The 20,826-nt window shown below is 40.9% G+C and overlaps 1 protein-coding gene across 6 annotated transcripts in view; it reads right to left on the minus strand.

The window, feature by feature from the left end:
- Nucleotides 1–20,826, minus strand: part of PAA1 (P-type ATP-ase 1) — a 100,914-nt gene that overhangs the window by 51,305 nt on the left and 28,783 nt on the right. For all 6 annotated transcript variants that reach the window (XM_088947471.1, XM_088947470.1, XM_088947475.1 and 3 more), the window contains 3 exons: nt 16,892–17,125; nt 15,976–16,074; nt 15,627–15,776 (listed from right to left, as the gene is read on the minus strand). In XM_088947471.1, coding sequence (XP_088803597.1) covers nt 15,627–15,776; nt 15,976–16,074; nt 16,892–17,125 — 483 coding nt within the window. The remainder of the gene's footprint in view (nt 1–15,626; nt 15,777–15,975; nt 16,075–16,891; nt 17,126–20,826) is intronic.

Genomic DNA, 20,826 nt, shown 5'->3' on the forward strand with positions numbered 1-20,826 from the left:
AGTGAACTGTTTCCTCCGCTTGGCTGCGTGCTGCACATATAGCAACAATTTGCAAGCTGCAAGTCTCTGGATTTCAGATGATTGCTAAGTTAAGATACTATCATGAGCCACCAGCCACACAAAAGCCTCTACCCTTGGGGGAACAGGATTGCCCCAAACACCTTTTATTTGATTTGAATCCCTACTATCACTCAAAAGAGCCTTGTAAAAGGATTTAACTGAAAATTGTCCTTCTTTGCAATCTTTCCACCATAAACCATCTGTTGTATCTCTGGAAATGTTAGCATCTTCCAGTTTCTCCAATAGCTGAATGCATTCTTCCACTTCTTGGCCCAATAAAGGTCTTCTAAACCTGTGTTTTAAAAGGCATGGGAGGCCTGGAGGTGCGCCTCCAGGCGAGGCGCTCCCAAAACGCCCCGAGGCGTTTGCCAGAGGCGCTGACATCTCTGAGGCGTACACCTCATGCGTTTTTTTCATGAGGCGTGCTAGAGGCGTACGCCTCATGCACATCTTATATAAAAAGACAGAAAAAAAAAAGAAAAAAAGGAAAGGAAAGGAAAAGAAAAGAAAGAGAAGAAAAAAAAAGTGAAAAGAAAAGGAAAGACCCCCCCCTTTCAACTAATGTTATGCATATTTATTCTTCTTAATAAAAAAGATTTTTATTAAAAATAAAGAAAAAGTGAGATCCCCCCTTCCTCCTCCTAACCCCCCTCCTCTTAAGGAGGCTTACACCTCCTTGTGTTTGGGAGACTTACGCCTCTTGCGTTCTGAACTACGCCTCACGCCTCTAGGTAGTGGAATGCCTCGCATCACGCCTCCACGTTTTAAACATTGTTCTAAACTTTGGATTCCAGACCACTTGCTCCCCCCTCCACTTGTAGCACTGCTTAAAAGGCACTTGCTGATCTGTCAATTTATATAAAGTCTAGGACATACCTCACATAATCTTCCCACCTCCAGCCAATCATCTTCCCAAAACCTTATCCAAAGGCCTTCCCCCAATTTAAACTTAACTAAACTTTGGAAATTTTGATTGAAGCACATGATTCCCTTCCATACACTCACCCCATAGGAACTTCTTACCTCCCTGGATTACCACCCAAACCTCACCACTCCATATTTCCCTACCACCACCCTTCTCCATTATGCCTCCCTTTCTCCCTCTTGCCCAAACCTCCACAGCCATTTCCCTAACAGAGCTTTATTAAATAACTTTACCCTCCTCAGCCCTAAGTCTCCCCCCTCCTTTGCTCTACAAACCTTCTCCCATTTAACCAGGTGGAATTTTTTGGTCCCCCACCCTTTCCCATAGAAAGTCCCACTGAATTTTTTCCACCTTTGCAGCCACTTCTTTGGGAACTTTCAAGAGGGAAAGGTAATATGTTGGTAGGCTTGAGAGAACACTCTTGATGAGTGTGATTCTCCCATGGTCCCACCCATAGAAAGGTACTTGGCTTTCCATCTGTCTAGCCTCCTCTCCACCCTTTCTAATAAAGGTTTCCATATACTACTTGATGATGCCCTTGCTCCCACTGGTAACCCAAGATAAATGAAAGGCAGCTCCTCTACCTTACATTCCAGCACCTCTGCATACTGTCTCACTACCTCAACTCTTATGTCCCCAACTCCTATCAAAAATTGGCTAAAATAGCTCTTAGGCTCAGGACTTGGCTTGCTGTAGCGTCTAAGAATATTAGGGTATCATCAGCATATTGTAGGTAAGTGATACTCAGGCCTTATATCCAACTTTGAATCCTTATCCATCCCCTCTGCACTCCTTTCTTCATGATCAAGTTAAGAGCCTCCATGACTATGACAAACAGGAAAGGGGAGAGTGGATCCCCTTGCCTCAACCCTCTAGAGGCTTGAAAAAATTCTGATGGCACACCATTAATTAGCAGTGAGAAGGAGGCTGAAGAAATGCACCCATATATCCAACCCCTCCAGACCTCCCCAAACCCCATTAACCTTTGCATTTCCTCCAAGAATCCCCCATTCGACATGGTCATAAGCCTTTTCTATGTCTAGCTTACAAACCAAACCTGGTCTTCCACTTCTTAACCTTGAATCTATACATTCACTAGCCACCAACACCCCGTCCAGAATCTGTCTACCATCTAAGGTTAGTTATCCCCCTTTCTTGTATAGTAATCCCCGACCTAGAGCACATTTTAGATATCTCAACACTCTTATAACACCTTCCCAATAAATGACTGTGGGAATCTGCATGAATTGACACAGAACCAGAACCCCTACACTAAAAGAGATAATAGGACAAGTGATTGTGAGATAAATCAATTTTCCAACTAATCTCCTGTACCTTCCAGGATCACTGAATGGCTCCCCATAATTATCAATAATTTTCACATTAAGATCCATAGGGGTCTCAAGCAGTTTAGCCCTAGTAGACCTGTTTCATCCAACAAATCCAAGATATACTTGCATTGTGACAAGGAGATTCCCCACCTCGAGCGTGCTACTTCAATACCCAAGAAATATTTCAAGGATCCTAAATCCCTGGTTTGCAAGTGTTGTTGCAAAAAACTGCTTTAAATCATTAATCCCACCAACAATCACTACCAATAATGACTATGTTGTTGGCCCCATTGGAGTGGGTGACTCCCTTAGAGCTGAGATCCATGCAGTCTTGGAAGGAGTCCAGAAAGCTAGGGAGATGAATATCACAAAACTCATAATTGAAGGGGACTCAGAGGTGGTGGTAGGGTGGCTGAAGAAAGACAATAGTGGTTTATGGAGATATAGCAATATGAGAAGGAAATTCATATGGCTGGTTCGAGAAATGGAAGTTAATATCAGTTGGATAAAAAGACCAGCTAATTCTTTTGCTGATGGGTTAGCTAGACAAGGGGTGGACAGGGAGTCAATGTTCTGGGCACAGTTGTAATTTAAATCTGGTTTTTTCCTTTTTCCTTTTTTTTTTCCTTTTCTCTTTCTCTCCTGTTCATTTCTTGCGGCTTAAGCTGAAGTTGGAAGATAAGAAAGTTTGTCTTCCTCTTTGTAATTCTAATTGTTGATAATTAAAGAACTGTGTTGTTGATTAAAAAAAGTGACTATGTTGTCAATATAAATTGCCAAGAGGCTCTTCCTAGATGTAATATCCCTATTGAAAACTGAATGATTAACCCCACATTGCTTGAGACCAAACTCCTGCACAACACAACTGAACCTACCAAACCATGCCCGTGGTGACTGTTTGAATCCATAAATGGCCTTGTGCAACTTACATACCTTGCTAGCCTCCTGAGCAACATACCCTGGAGGTTGCTCCGTGTACACCTCCTCTCAAAGGCCACCCTTAAGAAAGGCATTCTTGACATCCAAATGGAGCAAGGGCCAGTCAAAAAGGAAATCTAGAGAAATAATAACACGTACAGAGGACAACTTAGTCACTGGGGAGGTCTCAGAATAATCAACACCATAAGTCTGTTTATAGCATGTTGCCACCAATTGGGCTTTAAGCCACTCAATACTACCATTTTGTTTGTGTTTGATGGTATATGTAGAGATATAGAGTAATAATTGGTGCTGTTATATTGTTGTCAGTTATTTTATTTATTGTGGTCCCTTCCTGCTTTCTGTTTGCTTTTAGGCTGCTGTTAGCAATGTTAGTTTTGATAGTTATTTGCTTATGTAAGCAGTAGGGGCATTAGTGTAATTGCAGTTATATTTTAATGTTAATATAAATAGTTGAGTGGGACGGCAACTCAAGTCACCCACACTCTTTCTCTCATCTCTCTTCTCTCATCTCATTTCTCTTTTCTCTCTTCTCTCTATTCTCTCTTCTCTTTTTTTTTCTCATTGAATTTACATCAAGAATTGGACTGATTACATCCTGATTTGCCTACTTGGTATCAGAGACAATCTAGGGTTTCTCACGTGTGTCTAATCCAGCCGACTACATGAGAACCTCCTAGGACTAGAAGTCTAGCAAGATCTGTCCATCGACTGATTCTTGGAGGTTACCGGAAGGGTTTAGCAGTTGTCCAAGAGTTTGTAGAAGGCTTGGAGAATGTCTGGTAATCAGGAAGAATCAGAGAAGAACAAGATCAAGATTAGGGTTCAGACTGAGATTGAAAGTGGCAATCAGTTTTTTCTGGGTAAGTTTCTAATTTTTCTTGAGATCCACACCAGTGATAGATAGATCAGACCAATCTAGAAGGAGCGGTTAAGGTTTTCTCTGCTTAGAAGGTGCGGCTGAGAGTTTTTCTGTTCTCTCAGAGTTTTCTCTAAGGTTTTCTCTTAACCATACATTCAGACCTGACTGATATCATTTTTTGGGTGAACCCTAAATCATTTTCAGCATTCCAGTTGTTTTTTTTTTTGGGTGACTTCTAGGCTGGTTTCAGCTTCCAAATCTTTTCTGGGTGAGAACTGGTTTCTTTTGGGGTCTTTTCTTGCTGAGAATTGGTTTCTCCTGATAAACCTCTTAGAGAAATGGCAGAATCTGAGTTTAAGACTCAAGGGGAAGGTGTTTTGAGGGCTGGAAACATGGCAAAGAACAGTTTTCAGATTACTACCGTTAAATTTGATGGTTCTAATTACTTGGAATGGGTTCAGTCAGCCATGATGGCAATTGGGGGCAGAGGAAAGTAAGGTTATGTGAATGGGGATGTAAAGAAACCAGCCAAGAAACACCCTTCATATGCCAAATGGGTTCAAGAGAACTATTTGGTCATGACTTGGCTGTGTAACTCTATGCAGCCTCACATTAGCCGAAATTACTTGTGAGCAAAAACAGCTAAGGAAATTTGGGAAGTGATGAAGGAAACCTACTCTCAGCCACTCGATGTTGCTAAGGCCTATGAGCTGAAATGTGAAGTAATTAAGTAAATAATCTCAAGCAAGGGGAGAAGCTAGACTCAATTTATTTCTCCACCCTAAAATCTTTATGGCATGAAATTGATCACCTAGAAACTATCGAGTGGGAAAGACAGAAGAATGCAAACACCTATAGGAAACAAGTTGAGACCAATAGGGTTTTTGAATTCCTAGCTGGTCTGAATTCAGAGTATGACATTGTGAGACAAGAACTACTCACCAAGGAGAGTGTGACCTTATCTCAGGCCTATTCTCTAGTGCATAGTGAAGAGAGTAGGAGAAAGGTTATGTTGCAGTTTTAGCCTATGGAATCAGCTTTAGTCGCAGTTAAACCAAAATTTGGGGGTGATAAGGAAAGGGACATAAAGAAGGAGGATAAGAAGAAGTTAGTTTGTGATCATTGTAAGAAGACAAAGCACATCAAGGACACTTGGAAGTTATATCCACATTTAATTCTAGCAAAGTTCAAAAACAAAAAGGGGAACACCAATGTGGCTATCACTACTAATGGTGCATCCTTATCCAACACAAGAGCCACATCCCTAGATACATTAGCTGTTGTCCAAGCTGTTCTGACTTAGTTAGAAAGTGAAGTTGGTATTTCAGCCCCCTCATCTCAGCCACCAATTACATCTGCTACTCCTACTTCAGCATTTGCTCATTCAGGTACACAGGCATCAGCATATCATGTTTCAAGCCCAAGTAACAATGGACCTTGTTGGGTCATAGATTCAGGTGGATCTGAGCAAATGGCAGGCTTATCTTCTCTATTTACTACTTATTGCTTATCCTCTGGTAGAGACAACAGTAGTTTTCTCGCTGATGGATCTCTTGTTCCCATCTCTGAGAAGGGAAACATTAGAATATCGGATGCCATCTCCTTGTCCTCAGTTTTGCATGTTCCTAAACTTAGTACCAATCTATTGCCAGTTAGTAGCATCACTAAAAATCAAAACTATTCAGTGACCTTATTCCTTGATCGATGTGTTTTTCAGGATCTAGAGACAAGGAAGGTAATTGGGATTGGTCATGAGAAATGAAATCTACCTACTTGGAGGGAGTTTACATGGGGAAGATAAAGAAGTTGGAAGGTCTCTTGTTTCTCAGTCTATGAGTCAGATTATGCTTTGGCATAATCGGTTAGGTCATCTATCTTTTAGGTCATTAAGGAGTTTGTTTCCCAAATTGTTTGAGTTAGTCCAGATGTCTAGTTTAAAATGTGAAAGTTGTGCGCTTGCAAAGCATTGTAGAACAACCTATTCTTTGAGCAATAAAAGAAGTACTATTCCTTTTGAAATTGTGCATACTGATGTTTGGGGACCATATCATATCACTACTATGGGGGGATACCAATACTTTCTATTTTTTGTTGATGACTATACTCGCTTTTCATGGGTTTATCTTATGCACTCTTGAGATGAAGTCCCTACCCTGACTCAGAACTTCCATCAGATGGTTCTGAACCAGTTTGGAGTCAAAATCAAAGTTTTCAGATCAAATAATGCCAAATAGTTTTTTTGCAAAACCTTTGACCTCATATTTCCTTGACCATCGGGTTATTCATCAGAGCAGTTGCCCCCGTACACCACAACAAAATGGAGTTGTTGAGAGGAAGAATGGGCATATATTGGAGGTACTAGAAGCATTATGCTAAACTCCAATGTTCCTATACGTTTCTAGGGGGGATGCTATCCATACAGCTGTGTATCTCATCAACTGGGTTCCTTTACGGGTCCTAGATATGAAAATTCCATTCAATCTTTTATATCCCGATAAGGACTTGTTCATCATTCCTCTTAAAACCTTTGGGTGTACTTGTTTTGTTCAGATTCTTCGGCCTCATCGTTCCAAGTTTGATTCTAAAGCTTTCAAATGTATCTTTTCTTGGGTATACACAAAATCAAAAGGGATATTGCTGCTACGAACCTACTTCTAGGAGACGGTTTGTTTCTATGGATGCCACCTTCTTTGAGGATGTTCCCTACTATCATAGAGTTTCTTCTCAGGGGAGAGTACTGAGATGGATTCAATCACACCAGAAATTCCATTACCTGTCCCAATCACTGAAGGGGAGTGTAGTGAGGAGGGTTGTCATAAGTGTAGGGAGTTAAGGGTGTATCGTCGGTAGCGGAGACAGGTTGATTTCGGTCCTCAGCAGTCCAGGCCAGCTCCAGTTTCCTTTGTTGCTCTAGATCCAAATATCACAGCTCCTTTACCCCACTAAAGATGAGATACCACCATCACTAAGCCTAATGACATGCCACCCATTGCTGAGCCTTCTCCTACCTTGGATGATCTTGATCTTCCAATTGCAGTCCGCAAAGGGAAGCGCCGTTATACTTCACCTACAACACATTGCATTTCTCAGTTTCTGACTTATGATCATTTGTCTCCATCCTATAAGTCCTTTTTGGCATCTATCTTTGCTATTCCCATTCCTAGGACAGTGCAAGAGGCCTTGTCAATACCCGAGTGGATGGATGCCATGAAAGTAGAAATGAATGCCCTTCTCAAAAACAGTACATGGGAGTTAGTTGATCAGCCAAAAGGGAAGAAACCAATTGGGTGTAGATGGGTTTTTACAGTGAAACATAATGTTGATGGCTCTGTTGAGAGGTATAAGGCTAGATTAGTTGCAAAGGGGCTTACACAGACTTGTGGCATAGACTACTTGGAGACTTTTGCACCATTAACTAAGATGAAAACCATCAGAGTTTTATTGTCTATTGCAGCAAATGTCTCATGGCCACTATTCCAAATGGATGTTAAAAATGCCTTCCTCAATGGTGATTTGCAAGAGGAAGTGTACATGGAGTTACCTCTCGGATTCTACTGTGCAGAGGCAGGGAAGAAGGTCTATCGGTTGAAGAAAGCCTTATATGGATTGAAACAGTCTCCAAGAGCATGGCTTGATAGATTCAGACTAGCCCTTGGAAAATTGGACTATGTCCAAGCCCAATTAGATCACACTCTTTTCATTAAGAAAACAGACTCCTCCTTGACCCTACTTGATGTCTATGTGGATGATATTGTGGTGACAGGGAATGATACATGTGAGATTGACTCTCTTAAGCAATTGCTTCAACAAGAATTTGAAGTCAAAGACTTGGGAGAACTACGTTATTTCTTGGGTATTGAAGTAACCCAGTCCAAATATGGGATTTTTGTCTCCCAAAGGAAGTATGTTCTTGATCTTTTGGAAGAATCTGGGAAGCTAGGTGACAAACCTACTAATACACCCATTGAACAAAACCACAAGATAAGGACCGAAGGTGGAGAGCCCCTTGAAGACAAGATTATGTTTCAACGGTTGGTTGGGAAACTGCTTTATCTTTGCCTCACATGACCAAACATTTCCTATGCAATCAGTGTAGTTAGCCAGTACATGCATTCTCCCAAAACTACTCATCTTTTTGCAGTTGAGAGGGTTCTTGCTTATGTAAAGAGATGTCCAGGCAGAGGCATACTCTTGAGAAATAATGGTTACATGAAGATAGAAGTCTACATAGATGCTGATTGGGTTGGGTGTGTTGATGATAGGAAGTCTACTTCTAGGTATTATGTCTTTGTAGGAGGCAACCTTCTCTCTTAAAGGAGTAAGAAATAGAATGTTGTAGCACGTTCTAGTGCTGAAGCAGAATACGGATCTATGGCACATGGTGTGGCTGAACTATTATGGTTGAGATCCTTGTTTGAGGAACTGGGAATTGCTTATGAGAAACCCTTGATGTTGTATTGTGATAATCAAGCTGCTATTAACATTGCCCATAATCAGCAAGACAGAACTAAACATATTGAGGTGGATCGACACTTTATCAGAGAGAGAGTGGCTTCTCAAGAAGTGTGTCCTCCATATATTGCATCCGATATGCAGCTTGCTGATCTCTTCACCAAGGCAATTACAAGGAGCAAGTTGGAAACAAATTTGCACAAGTTGTAAATGATAAATATCTATTCCCAACTTGAGGGGGAGTATAGAGATGCAAAGCAATAATTAGTGATGTTATATTGCTGTCAGTTATTTTATTTATTGTGGTTCCCACTACTGCTGTTAGTTATTTCCTGCTTTATGTTTCCTGTTAGGTTGTTGTTAGCAATGTTAGTTTTGTTAGTTATTTGCTTATGTAAGTAGTAGGGGCATTAGTGTAATTGCAGTCTTATATTTTAATGTTAATATAAATAGTTGAGTGGAGCGGCAACTCAAGTCAACCCACACTCTTTCTTTCATCCCTCTTCTCTCTTCTCTCTATTCTCTCTTCTTTCTTCTCTCTATTCTATCTTCTTTCTTCTCTTTTCTTTTCTCATTCAATGTACATCAAGAATTGGATTGATTACAGTCCTGATTTGCCTACTATATACACTCACCGACAACCAATTGCCCATTTTCTAGGAGGTAAAGAGGTGAGGTCCCATGTGTGGTTAAACTGGAGAGCCTAAAATTCATTATCCATTGCTTTCTTCCAATTAGGCAAGGCAAGATTGCATTTTAAGGACCTTCTAGTGGGCCATTTCATATTTCTATACATTGTGCATTATAAATATTTTGTTAATGATCTATACAACTAAAAGAGGGCTTGAGATCACTTTGATTAGTGACCTATACCATGTTTTCCTAGTTTTTCCATGAGATGCCTGTGCTTCTAAAATGGTTGTAGAGAACACTGATGTGGGCCCCATAGCTACGGCCCCACTATGTTCGTAGGGTAGAAGATGTTCTAGTCTGCCTAGGGTTAGCTATTGGTCATTTAGTTGTTTCAGTTGTTATTTATTTCAGTCTTTTTTTTGCTCTATTTGTTATGTAAAGACTAAGGGAAAATCTATCATTTCCATGTAATGAGCATAACCTATAAATATTAATTAAAGTGGCGGCGGCAGAACATTAAGCTCCTGCTCCTCCTTTCAACCCTTGTGTTCTACTGCTTCTCCTCCCTCTTCCTCTTCTTTCCTCTTACCTTTCCTCTGATCTTCGATCCTGAAATCCATTAGGGTTCAAGACTGATAACAGTCCGGAACTTCTACTTGGTATCAGAGCTAGGGCTTCTCATGTGAGTCTAGTCCAGCCAACCACTTGAGAACCATCTAAGGCTGGAAGCTGAGAAAGCAGAGTTCGTTGACTGGTTCTTTGAGATCTCCAGAGGATTAGCAGCTGTTTGAAGAAGTGCCACAGTTGCAGCGAATTGGTGATCAGGAAGAATCAGAGGAGACTAGGGTTCGGGTAACCTTGGTAGGCAGCGAACTGCATCCTATTGTAAGTCTTTTATTTTCTGAGAGAAGTAACATTAGAGAAGATAGGTTGGACCTATCCAGCAAGGGTGGCCGAACCACTCTAGGGTTTTATCTCGCTATTCTCTAGGGTTTTGTCTTATCCTTGCAGCAGACCCTAGTATTGGACTGAACCTTGTGATCTTATTCCTGCGGCAAATCCTGATAGTTCAGTTTTAGGGTTTCAGCATATCAGATTGATCAGTTTAAGGTTTCATATTAACCCTAATATGAACCTTATCCGTACGGAACTGTCTGGAGTGTACAGCTTCTAGGACTGATTAAAACCTCAAATTGGCTTCAGCATATCAGACTATTCTTCAAACTGATTTTCAGTCTTCTTTTGGGGTTTCGAACACTTCTAAAGGGGTGAAAACAGTTCGGACTGTTGCTGTTGTGTGTGGTTGTTGATTTCAGATCAGTTTTATACATAATTCATGCACATCTACTGTGAGTACAGATTGGTTCTATACTGATTTTGTGATTGTGGTTGGTAGCCCTAATTTTGAGACTTCTGGTTCTTGACCAAAATGGAGTTTAAGAATCAGGCAGAAGGCAGTTTTGGGAACAACAATTATGGTGGTGGTTCTGAAACATGTTTTCAGATTACAACCGTAAAGTTTGATGGATCAAACTATTTGGAATGGGCCCAATCAGCCATGATGGCTATTGGGGGAAGGGCAAAGTAGGGTATCTCTTGGGAGATGTGGCAGAACCTTCCAAGGGAGACCCTATGTATACCAAGTGGATCCAAGAAAACTATTTGGTTATGACATGACTCTGTAATTCTATGCAGCCCCATATCAGCCGAAATTACTTATGGGCAAAGACAACCAAGGAGATATGGAATGTGATGAAAGAGACTTACTCCTAACCCCTTAATGTTGCCAGAGCATATGAGTTGAAATGTGAGGTGAATGCCCTTAAACAAGGGGAGAAACTGGTGTCGGTCTACTTCTCTACCTTGAAGTCCTTGTGGCATGAGATTGATCACTTAGAGACTCTTGAGTGGGAGAGTCCCAAAGATGCTCAGATACATAGAAAGCACATCGAGGCAAACAGAGTGTTTGAGTTCCTGGCAGGACTGAATTCAGAATATGATATTGTGAGGCAGCAGATTTTGACCAGAAATAGTGTGACCCTCCCTCAGGCATACTCCTTAGTGCACAGTGAAGAAACAAGGAGGAAAGTCATGATGCAACCTCAGCCGCTTACACCTGCCTTGGTAGCTGTCAAACCCAAAACAGAGGGTGTTTCAGAGAGGGACAGAAAGAAGGAAGATAAAAGGGATGTGGTGTGTGAGCATTGCACCTAAACACACAAAAGAAACATGTTGGAAGTTGCATCCACATTTGGTCCCGGCAAAGTTGAGAAATAAAAAGGGTAATGCTCATGTGGCTATGACTACTGATTCAGCATCCTCATCTAGCATGAGAGGCACACCATTAGAGACCTTAGCTGCAGTTCGGGCTGCTCTAATACAATTGGAGAAGGAAGTTGGCAGTTCAGCTCAGTTACCGTAGTCATCATCAGCTCTGGCCACATCGGCCTTTGCACACTTAGGTACTCGAGCCTCAGCCTACCATGCCTCCGCTCCAGGTACTACTGAACCGTGTTGGGTAATAGATTCAGGTGCATCCGACCATATGACTAGCTTGCCCTCTTTGTTTACTACTTATTACTTATCTTTTGGTAGGGATAAAGTATCTATAGCTGATGGCTCTCTTGTCCCTATTTCTGGCAAGGGTGACATCAAATTGTCGGATACTATATCCTTGTCCTCTGTCTTGCATGTTCCTAAACTGGATACTAACCTCCTTTCCGTTAGTAGTATTACCAAACATTTGAACTGCTCAGTAACTTTCTTTCCTGACCGATGTGTTTTTCAGGACCTGGAGACGAAGAAGGTGATTGGGACTGGCTGTGAGATGAATGGGATCTATCTGCTCGGGGAGAGTTCTCGTCGGGAAGAGTCAGTGGATAAGAAGTTACTTGTTTCTCAGGTTGTGAGTCCGGTTATGCTTTGGCATAATCGATTGGGTCATTTATCTTTTCGGTCCTTGAAGAGTCTGTTTCCTACTTTGTTTGAGTCTGTTGAGTCATCTCAGTTGAAGTGTGAAAGTTGTGAGTTTGCTAAACATTGTAGAAACTCTTATTCATTGAGTAATAAAAGGAGTAATAGTTCTTTTGATATTGTGCATACTGATGTTTGGGGGCCATATCACATTCCTTCTATGGGTGGGTACAGGTATTTTTTGTTATTTGTTGATGACCACACCCGGTTTTCTTGGGTTTATCTTATGCGATCACGAGATGAGGTGCCTGCCCTGACCCAAAACCTCCACCAAATGATCCTAACCCAGTTTGATGCCAGGATCAAAGTGCTTAAATCTGATAATGCAAAGGAATACTTTGCTAAGCCATTGGCATCATACCTCCTTAATTATGGGGTTATCCACCAGAGTACTTGCCCTCATACACCTCAGCAGAATGGGGTTGCAGAGAGGAAGAATAGGCACATCTTGGAGGTGGCTAGAAGTATTATGTTTACCTCCAATGTCCCTATTCGCTTATGGGGCGATGCTATCCTTACGACGGTATATCTTATTAATCGGATTCCTTCTCGGGTTCTTGATATGAAACCTCCTTTTTCCCTTCTATACCCCAATGAGGAGTTGTTCACTATTCCCCTCAAGACATTTGGCTGTACCTGTTTTGTTCAGCTTCTCGGTCCCCATCACTCCAAGTTTCAACCCAAGGCCTCCAAATGCATCTTTCTTGGTTATGCACAAACTCAAAAGGGTTATTGTTGTTATGATCCTGTCTCAGGGAAGAAGTTTGTATCCATGGATGTCACTTTCTTTGAGGAGACACCCTACTATTCTCGAGTCTCTCCTCAGGGGGAGAGTACTGAGCGTGGAGATTTGGGTCCTTTACTTTAGGGGGAGTGCAATGAGGACAGGGTTAATACCTTTGGGGCTGTTCCCTTACCTATTCCGGTTGGTGATGAGGGTTGTAGTAGCGAGGGTGGTCAGAGGGATCGGGAGTTGAGAGTCTATCACAGGCGATGCAGGCAGGTTGATTCCGATCATCAGCAGTCCCAGCCAGCTCCAATCTCTTCTACGGCTCCAAGTCCAGATATTACAGTCCCAGGACCCACAGAGACTCCTTCCATTGTTGCTACCACACCCTCTGCAGATGACCTTGACCTTCCCATTGCCCTCCGTAAAGGAAAACGGCATTGCACCACATCTACAGCCCACTGCATCTCCCAGTTTTTGTCCTATGATCGCCTATCTCCCTCCTACAAGTCCTACCTCACTTCCGTTGCTGATGTCCCTATTCCGAGAACAGTGCATGAAGCCCTATCGGTTCCGGAGTGGAGAGGTGCAATGCAAGTTGAAATGGATGCCCTGTTGAAAAATAATACCTGGGAGCTAGTTAACTTGCCCAAAGGAAAGAAACCAGTTGGATGTAGGTGGGTATTTACTGTGAAGCATAATGCGGATGGTTCCATTGAGAGGTACAAAGCTCGGCTAGTTGCAAAAGGGTTCACTCAGACTTATGGTATAGATTACTTGGAGACATTTGCCCCGGTAGCCAAGATGACCACCATTCGGGTTCTATTATCTCTTGCAGCAAGCTACACTTGGCCTTTGTACCAAATGGATGTTAAGAATGCCTTCTTGAATGGGGACTTGCAGGAAGAGGTTTACATGTAGTTGCCTCCTGGATTCTATGATACAGAGGCAGGTAAGAAGGTCTGCCGGCTCAATAAGGCATTGTATGGTTTGAAGCAGTCACCTAGAGCTTGGTTTGACAGATTCAAACTAGCCCTTGGGAAGTTCGGTTATGTACAGGCCCAGTCAGATCATACACTGTTCATCAAGAGGGTGGAGTCGTCACTGACACTATTTGCAGTATATGTTGATGATATTGTGGTGACAGGAAATGACAACCATGAGATTGAGTCCCTCAAACAACTCCTTCATCAAGAGTTTGAGGTGAAAGATCTGGGTACACTACGGTATTTTTTTGGGTATTGAGGTTGCTAGATCTAAACAGGGGATCTTTGTCTCTCAGAGGAAATATGTTTTAGATCTCTTGGCTGAAACTGGAAAGCTAGGTGTCAAACCTGCAGATACACCCATTGAACAGAACCACAGGATTAGTGCAGAGAGTGAGGAGCTGCTTGAAGACAAAGTTATGTTCCAACGGTTAGTGGGAAGCTCCTATATCTATGCCTCACCCGACTAGATATCAATTATGTTGTTAGTGTTGTCAGTCAGTACATGCATTCTCCTAGAACCACACACCTTCTAGCAGCAGAAAGAATACTAGCATACTTGAAGAGATGCCAGGGTAGAGGTATACTGTTCAAGAACAATGACCACATGAAGGTGGAAGTCTATACGGATGCCGATTGGGCTGGGAGTGTTGACGACAGAAGGTCTACCTCTGGATATTGTGCTCTTGTGGGAGGTAACTTGGTTTCTTGGAGGAGTAAGAAACAGAGTGTTGCTCCCGATCCAGTGCTGAAGCTGAGTATAGGTCAATGGCTAATGGAATGGCTGAAATTCTTTGGCTAAGATCACTACTTGAGGAGTTGGGTATTGAGTATGAGAAGCTCCTGATGCTGTATTGTGATAATCAAGCGGCTATTAATATAGCACACAACCCAGTGCAGCATGACAGGACTAAACATATTGAAGTTGACCGACACTTTGTATGAGAGAGGGTCTCATCACAAGTGTGTCTCCCATACATCACCTCCAATATGCAACTGGCAGATATTCTCACCAAAGTTGTACCACGGAAGAAGCTAGAGGCAGATCTATCCAAGTTGGGAATGATAAACATTTATTCCCAACTCGAAGGGGAGTGTAGAGAACACTTATGTGGGCCCCACAGCTACGGCCCCACTGTGTTCGTAGGGTAGAAGACGTTCTAGTTTGCCTAGGGTTAGCTATTGGTCATTTAGTTGTTTCAGTTGTTATTTATTTCAGTCTTTTTTTTGCTCTATTTGTTATGTAAAGACTAAGGGCAGATCTGTCATTTCCATGTAATGAGCATAACCTATAAATATTAATTAAAGTGGCGGCAGCAGAACATTAAGCCCCTGCTCCACCTTTCAACCCTTGTGTTCTAATGCTTCTCCTCCCTCTTCCTCTTCTTTCCTCTTACCTTTCCTCTTATCTTCGATCCTGAAATCCATTAGGGTTCAAGACTGATAACAGTCCTGAACTTCTACTATGGTCAAAGTAAATCCACATCTTCCAGCTTCACAATAGAGGGAGAACCTATTTATCAAAAAAAATAGAAAAAAAAAAACAATAGAGGGAGAACCTTTTTCCATTGCAGCATTAATATGATCACATAAGTACATGTGCATAGAACTAAAAGATCATGCAGCATTAAGTTAAAACTAGATAACTTGTCACAATAGATTTCATTAATATCATTGCAACTAAAAACCAAACATATACATATCATGCTCTGATAAATTGAGACACTAAAAAGAGGACCTTGTCAGCCAATCGCTGCACAGGAGCTTCCCTACTCTGTGCTTCTTCTACCAAACGAACAATGCCTCCCATGACAGACTCACCCCCTGACCTTCTTACTTCAATGGTAAGAGTACCATTTAAGTTTATGCTTCCTGCAGCAACTTCAGCCTGAAACAAAGAAAAAAAACACACATTGAATTGGTAATATGGAAAAGAAATTAACAAAAATGTAAGCACAACCAAATATAAAGGATGGACAAGATTATAATGGTAAACTACAAAGTGATGCTGACTAAAACATGCTTTCAAATATGCAAAAAATGGTCATGTAATGCCAGATGGGTGTAAGTTGACAAGAAATTCATACCCCAGGCAATTTTGTTATTGGCAGTGGCTCCCCTGTAAAACTTGATTCATCAACTGTGCTTCTACCAGCTCTCACAATTCCATCTGCTGGGATTCGGTCCTAAAGTGAAGGAATATTATTAAAGGTTATGAAAAAAATTGCATGCTATAACAGGATTTCATCAAGGACATAATTAGAAAATTTATCCTGATCAGTGTTTTAACAAAACAAAAGAGGTGTATGCATGGAGGCACAGCCTCCAGGTCAGACATGAGGAAAACACTCTAAGGTGCAAAATAAAAGTCAGCCTCTTGTATAAAGGTGCATATAAAGGCATTCACAGTATATGCTTTTTGTGATAGGTGAAGAAAAATTTAATAAGAAGCATATACAACAAAGGCATGCACAGCATACACTTTTATGTGCCTTACATGAGAAGCATACACTTTATTACATCCCCATCACATGATACCATAAATTAAAAGGAAAATCAAATGAATAAAATGTAACTTTTTACTCTTGCTTTAATAGATCTAAATTGATTTACTTAATATTGTTTCTTTTCAATCATAACTTGATTAGGCATTGTTATTTGTATGTTGTATCATACTTTCATATGCTATTACAGTGGCTTGAAGGATTTTCTAGGAAAAATGTTAAGGATAAGGTAAAGAAGGGATACACAATTTTTTTATTTATTCTGTTTTATTTTATTTTTTAATTATACATTAATTAAAAATGAATTGTTAAATGGGCAGTTCAATACCAAAAGACAAAATAGATAACAATCTGAATAAAAGCAATAGATTTGAAACTAAAATCTTGCATCCATAAACATAGTAAAGCTAGAAGAATGTACATATATCACAAAATCAAGACTTTTCTATAACAAGGCACCACAAAGGAATGAAGGAAACAAAGGGCTCATTTTACTTACTCCAGGTAGTACAACAATTTTGTCTCCAATAGAAAGATTGCTGCATGGAACTTCAACTATAGAGTTCACCTCTTCTACATCGCCATCCACCACAAGGCGAGCTTTGGAAGGTAGAATACTGAGAAGTCCTGTCATATCACTGGTAGCTTTGAGTTTTGCCCTCTGCTCAAGATTCCTCCCTAACAAGACAAATGCTATTAACATAATTGGTTCCTCAAAGAATGCCTTCCAACCCTGCAGAATCATCATCCATTCGATTAGGGAAACTAAATTAATACATATCAAATGTAGAAGAACTACTGAAGGGTAGTTTTATAATTCTACTTTATTTTTTCTTTCTTGTACTTTAATAGGTGTGCACTTTAGTGTACAGATTCTTTTTATTCTCTTTGTAAGGACAATCTTGTCCATTCACATAAGTTTAATATATTGTTGTACAAGAGAAAGGGAGAGAGGAGAGGATTGAGAGCCCAAAAGAATACTGCATGCATGCAGTATGTTGTTATTTATACTAGGGTGACCGTACAACTTAAAAATAAGAAAGAAATTACAAAAGTACCCCTATGGTACCATACATATATAAAATAACATCTGTTAACACTCCCCCTCAAGTTGGAGCATAGATATCAATCATGCCCAACTTGTCACAAAGATCATGATGTCTTGAGTGGTGTAGTCCTTTTGTAAAGATGTCATCAAGTTGGTTCTCAGAGCTGACATAGGGAGTACACACTTCGCCTGCGATGATTTTCTCTCTAATAAAATGCTTGTCGACTTCGATGTGTTTTGTTCTATCATGTAGCACTGGGTTAGCAGCAATGTTTATGGCTGCTTTGTTATCACAGAATAGGGTCATAGGCTTGTCCACTGGGAAACCCAACTCACCCAACAGATTCTTTATCCACATACTTTCAGCCACTCCGTGAGCCATTGCACGATATTCAGCTTCAGCACTGGATCTAGCCACCACACTTTGCTTTTTACTTCTCCAAGTAACAAGGTTTCCTCCTATAAAGGTGCAGTAGCCACTAGTAGACTTTCTGTCATTTTGAAATCCAGCCAAATCTGCATCAGTATACACTTCAACTTTCAAATCCCTGTGTCTTTGAAATAACAAGCCAGCACCAGGAAACCTTTTAAGATATCGGAGGATTCTTTCTGCTGCTTCAAGATGAGTGGACCTAGGTGCATGCATGAACCGACTAAGGACACCAACAGCATACACAATGTCTGGGAGGGCCATAGAGAGATATAACAATCTCCCTAGAAGTCTCTGAAACTATTTCACATCCTTGATAGGTTCTCCTTGGCTGTCACCTAATTTATGGTTGGGATCAATGGGAGAGTCAACTGGCTTCACTCCCATCTTTCCAGTGTCCTGAAGTAAATATAGGACCCAACTGCAACTTGGTTACCAAGGAAACTTCCATCAAAATTAAACTTCACAAAGTTGGTGGTTGGGGGCATCCTCCTCCTCCTCCTTCTTCTTCTTCTATTTCTTCTTGATTACTTTAAATTGGTATCAGAGCGTCTGAAGATCAAGGAGAGCATCAGCCGCTGGTCGTGACTCACAGACGAACTTGCTAACATCAGCTGCCCGTATAGTTGGCAGTGTCCATTTGCGGTTTTAACACCCATTAATGTGCCTCGTTTTTAGAGGAATTTTGATATACATTTCATGGAGGTTTGAAGCTCTTTTACATTTTTCTTGGATTTTTCAGATGAAAATTAGCAAAAAATACAGATTTGGAGTTTAGGGCTTGCATGCTCACATGGTGGGCTAGTTGTTGTTAAATCCACATGTGTTTGAATTGTGGTAAATTTTTGAGATTACAGGAAGCAATCTCAGATTTTTTGGAGCCCTAAAACTTTTTTGGGAATTTTTTTCTCTCCCTGTCGCATATTACATGCTTCTCTTTGCAATTGATAGATCCTAGCTGTGTTCTTCACTTGAGAATAAGTTGAAGTTAACCCATCCCAAATGTCCTTAGCTGTTAGAAGGAACATATAGTTGCGGGCAATGTGAGGCTGCATAGAGCATACAAGCCATGACCTAACCAACAAATTATCCTGCTCCCATTTGGAATAATTTGGATCTTCAAGCTTCAGCGAAGGAACATATAGTTGCGGGCAATGTGAGGCTGCATAGAGCATACAAGCCATGACATAACCGACAAATTATCCTAGTCCCATTTGGAATAATTTGGATCTTCAGGCTTCAGCTTAGCTTCCTTACCAGTAATAAACCCAAGCTTACCTCTTCCTCCAATTGTAAGCTTAGTTGATTGAGACCATTCAAGAAAATTTGTTCCATCAAGTTTTACAGTAGTAATTTGCCCTCTAGCACTGTCATTACTTCTCGGGAGGACATAGGTAGGTATGTACACATCCTTGTGTGAGTCGATTGATCACCACCCCTCTAAAAACACTTTTCTCACCAACACTATCTGAACACCCAAACACCTTTCCTTGAAGGTTAAACATGGACTACAACAATAAAACAAAAGAAAAGGTGTTGGTGGCAAAATAGGGGAAGTAATGTTGCTTTCCATTTAATACATACTGATGTTTGGGGACCTTATTCTATTCCATGTATGGGTGGTTATAAATATTTCATTCTCTTTGTTGATGACTACTTGCGGTATACCTGGTTGTATTTGATGAAGAGCCGAGATGTTCCTTCAATTATAAAAGGATTTTTTAATATGGTGGAGACACAATTTGAAAAGAAGATTAAGATTATTAGATCTGACAATGCCAAGGAATACTTTGAGAAGCACTTACAAACTTTCTTTGAAGAGAAGGAGCAATTCACCAAAGTTCATGTCCTCATACCCCCCAACAATATGGGGTATTAGAGAGCAAAAACAGACATGTGGTTGAAGTTGCCAGGGGATTGTTATTCCAGATGCATGTCCCAACTTGGTTTTGGGGGATGCTGCACAAACAGTTGTATATCTTATTAGTAGACTTCCTTCACGGACCTTTCATCTCCAGTCTCCTCATAAGCTTCTTTTTCCTGATGAAGATACCTTCCATCTGCCTCCTAAGATCCTTAGGTGTCTATTTCGTCCATGATATGAGTTCTTCTAGGTTGAAATTTGATCCAATGTCTATTAAGTGTGTCTTCTTGGGATATTCTTTCGTCCAAAAAGGGTACCGTTGTTATGACCCTCGCTCTGGAAAAAGGTATGTGTCCAAAGATGTTGCATTCTTTAAGTCTACTCCCTTCTTTTCCTCTTCTCATCCTTCTCTTCAGGGGGAGAATGCTAGTGAAGATCAAGCTCCTTTTTGTATGCCGATTCCTGCTCTAGTTGTAACCGGCATTATCAATCCTTCTCCTTCTCATTTTCCTCCTTGTGGTGGTAGTAATACTCCTCCTATGCCTCCTACTATTCCCGGTCTTGGCACCAGTGGTTCGTTAGACAGAAAAAGAGGATGATTCCAAAGATTGAATGTCCATTACAATCCGACTTCCCAAACTTGGGTAATTTGAATTCTGAACCTCTTCTTGTTTCTAATACTTACGGTGAAGCTATTACTGAGCCTCCTAGTGTGGTTTCTGACCGTAACCTTCCTATTGCACTTCGTAAAGCAAAAAGGGCATGTGCTAAATATCCTATCTCAGATTGTGTCTCTTATAATACCTTATCTCCCTCTTATTGTTCCTATATTTCTTCCATTGCTTCTGTTTTTATCCCTTACAGTGTTACTAAGGCAGTGTAGTTCCCTCATTGGAAGGATGCTATGAACCAGGAAATGGAGGCGCTTAAGAAAAATCAAACATGGGAAATTGTTTCTCTTCCAATGGGCAAAGTTCCTGTTGGATGTAAGTGGATTTGCACAATGAAGCATAAAGCTGATGGCTCAATTGAAAGGTATAAAGCTCGACTTATGGAAAAAGGGTGGCATTGATTATCAGGAAACCTTTGCTC

Source organism: Nelumbo lutea, chromosome 5, assembly GCF_056320005.1.
Source record: "Nelumbo lutea isolate HS-2025 chromosome 5, American lotus-T2T, whole genome shotgun sequence".
NCBI lineage: Eukaryota > Viridiplantae > Streptophyta > Magnoliopsida > Proteales > Nelumbonaceae > Nelumbo > Nelumbo lutea.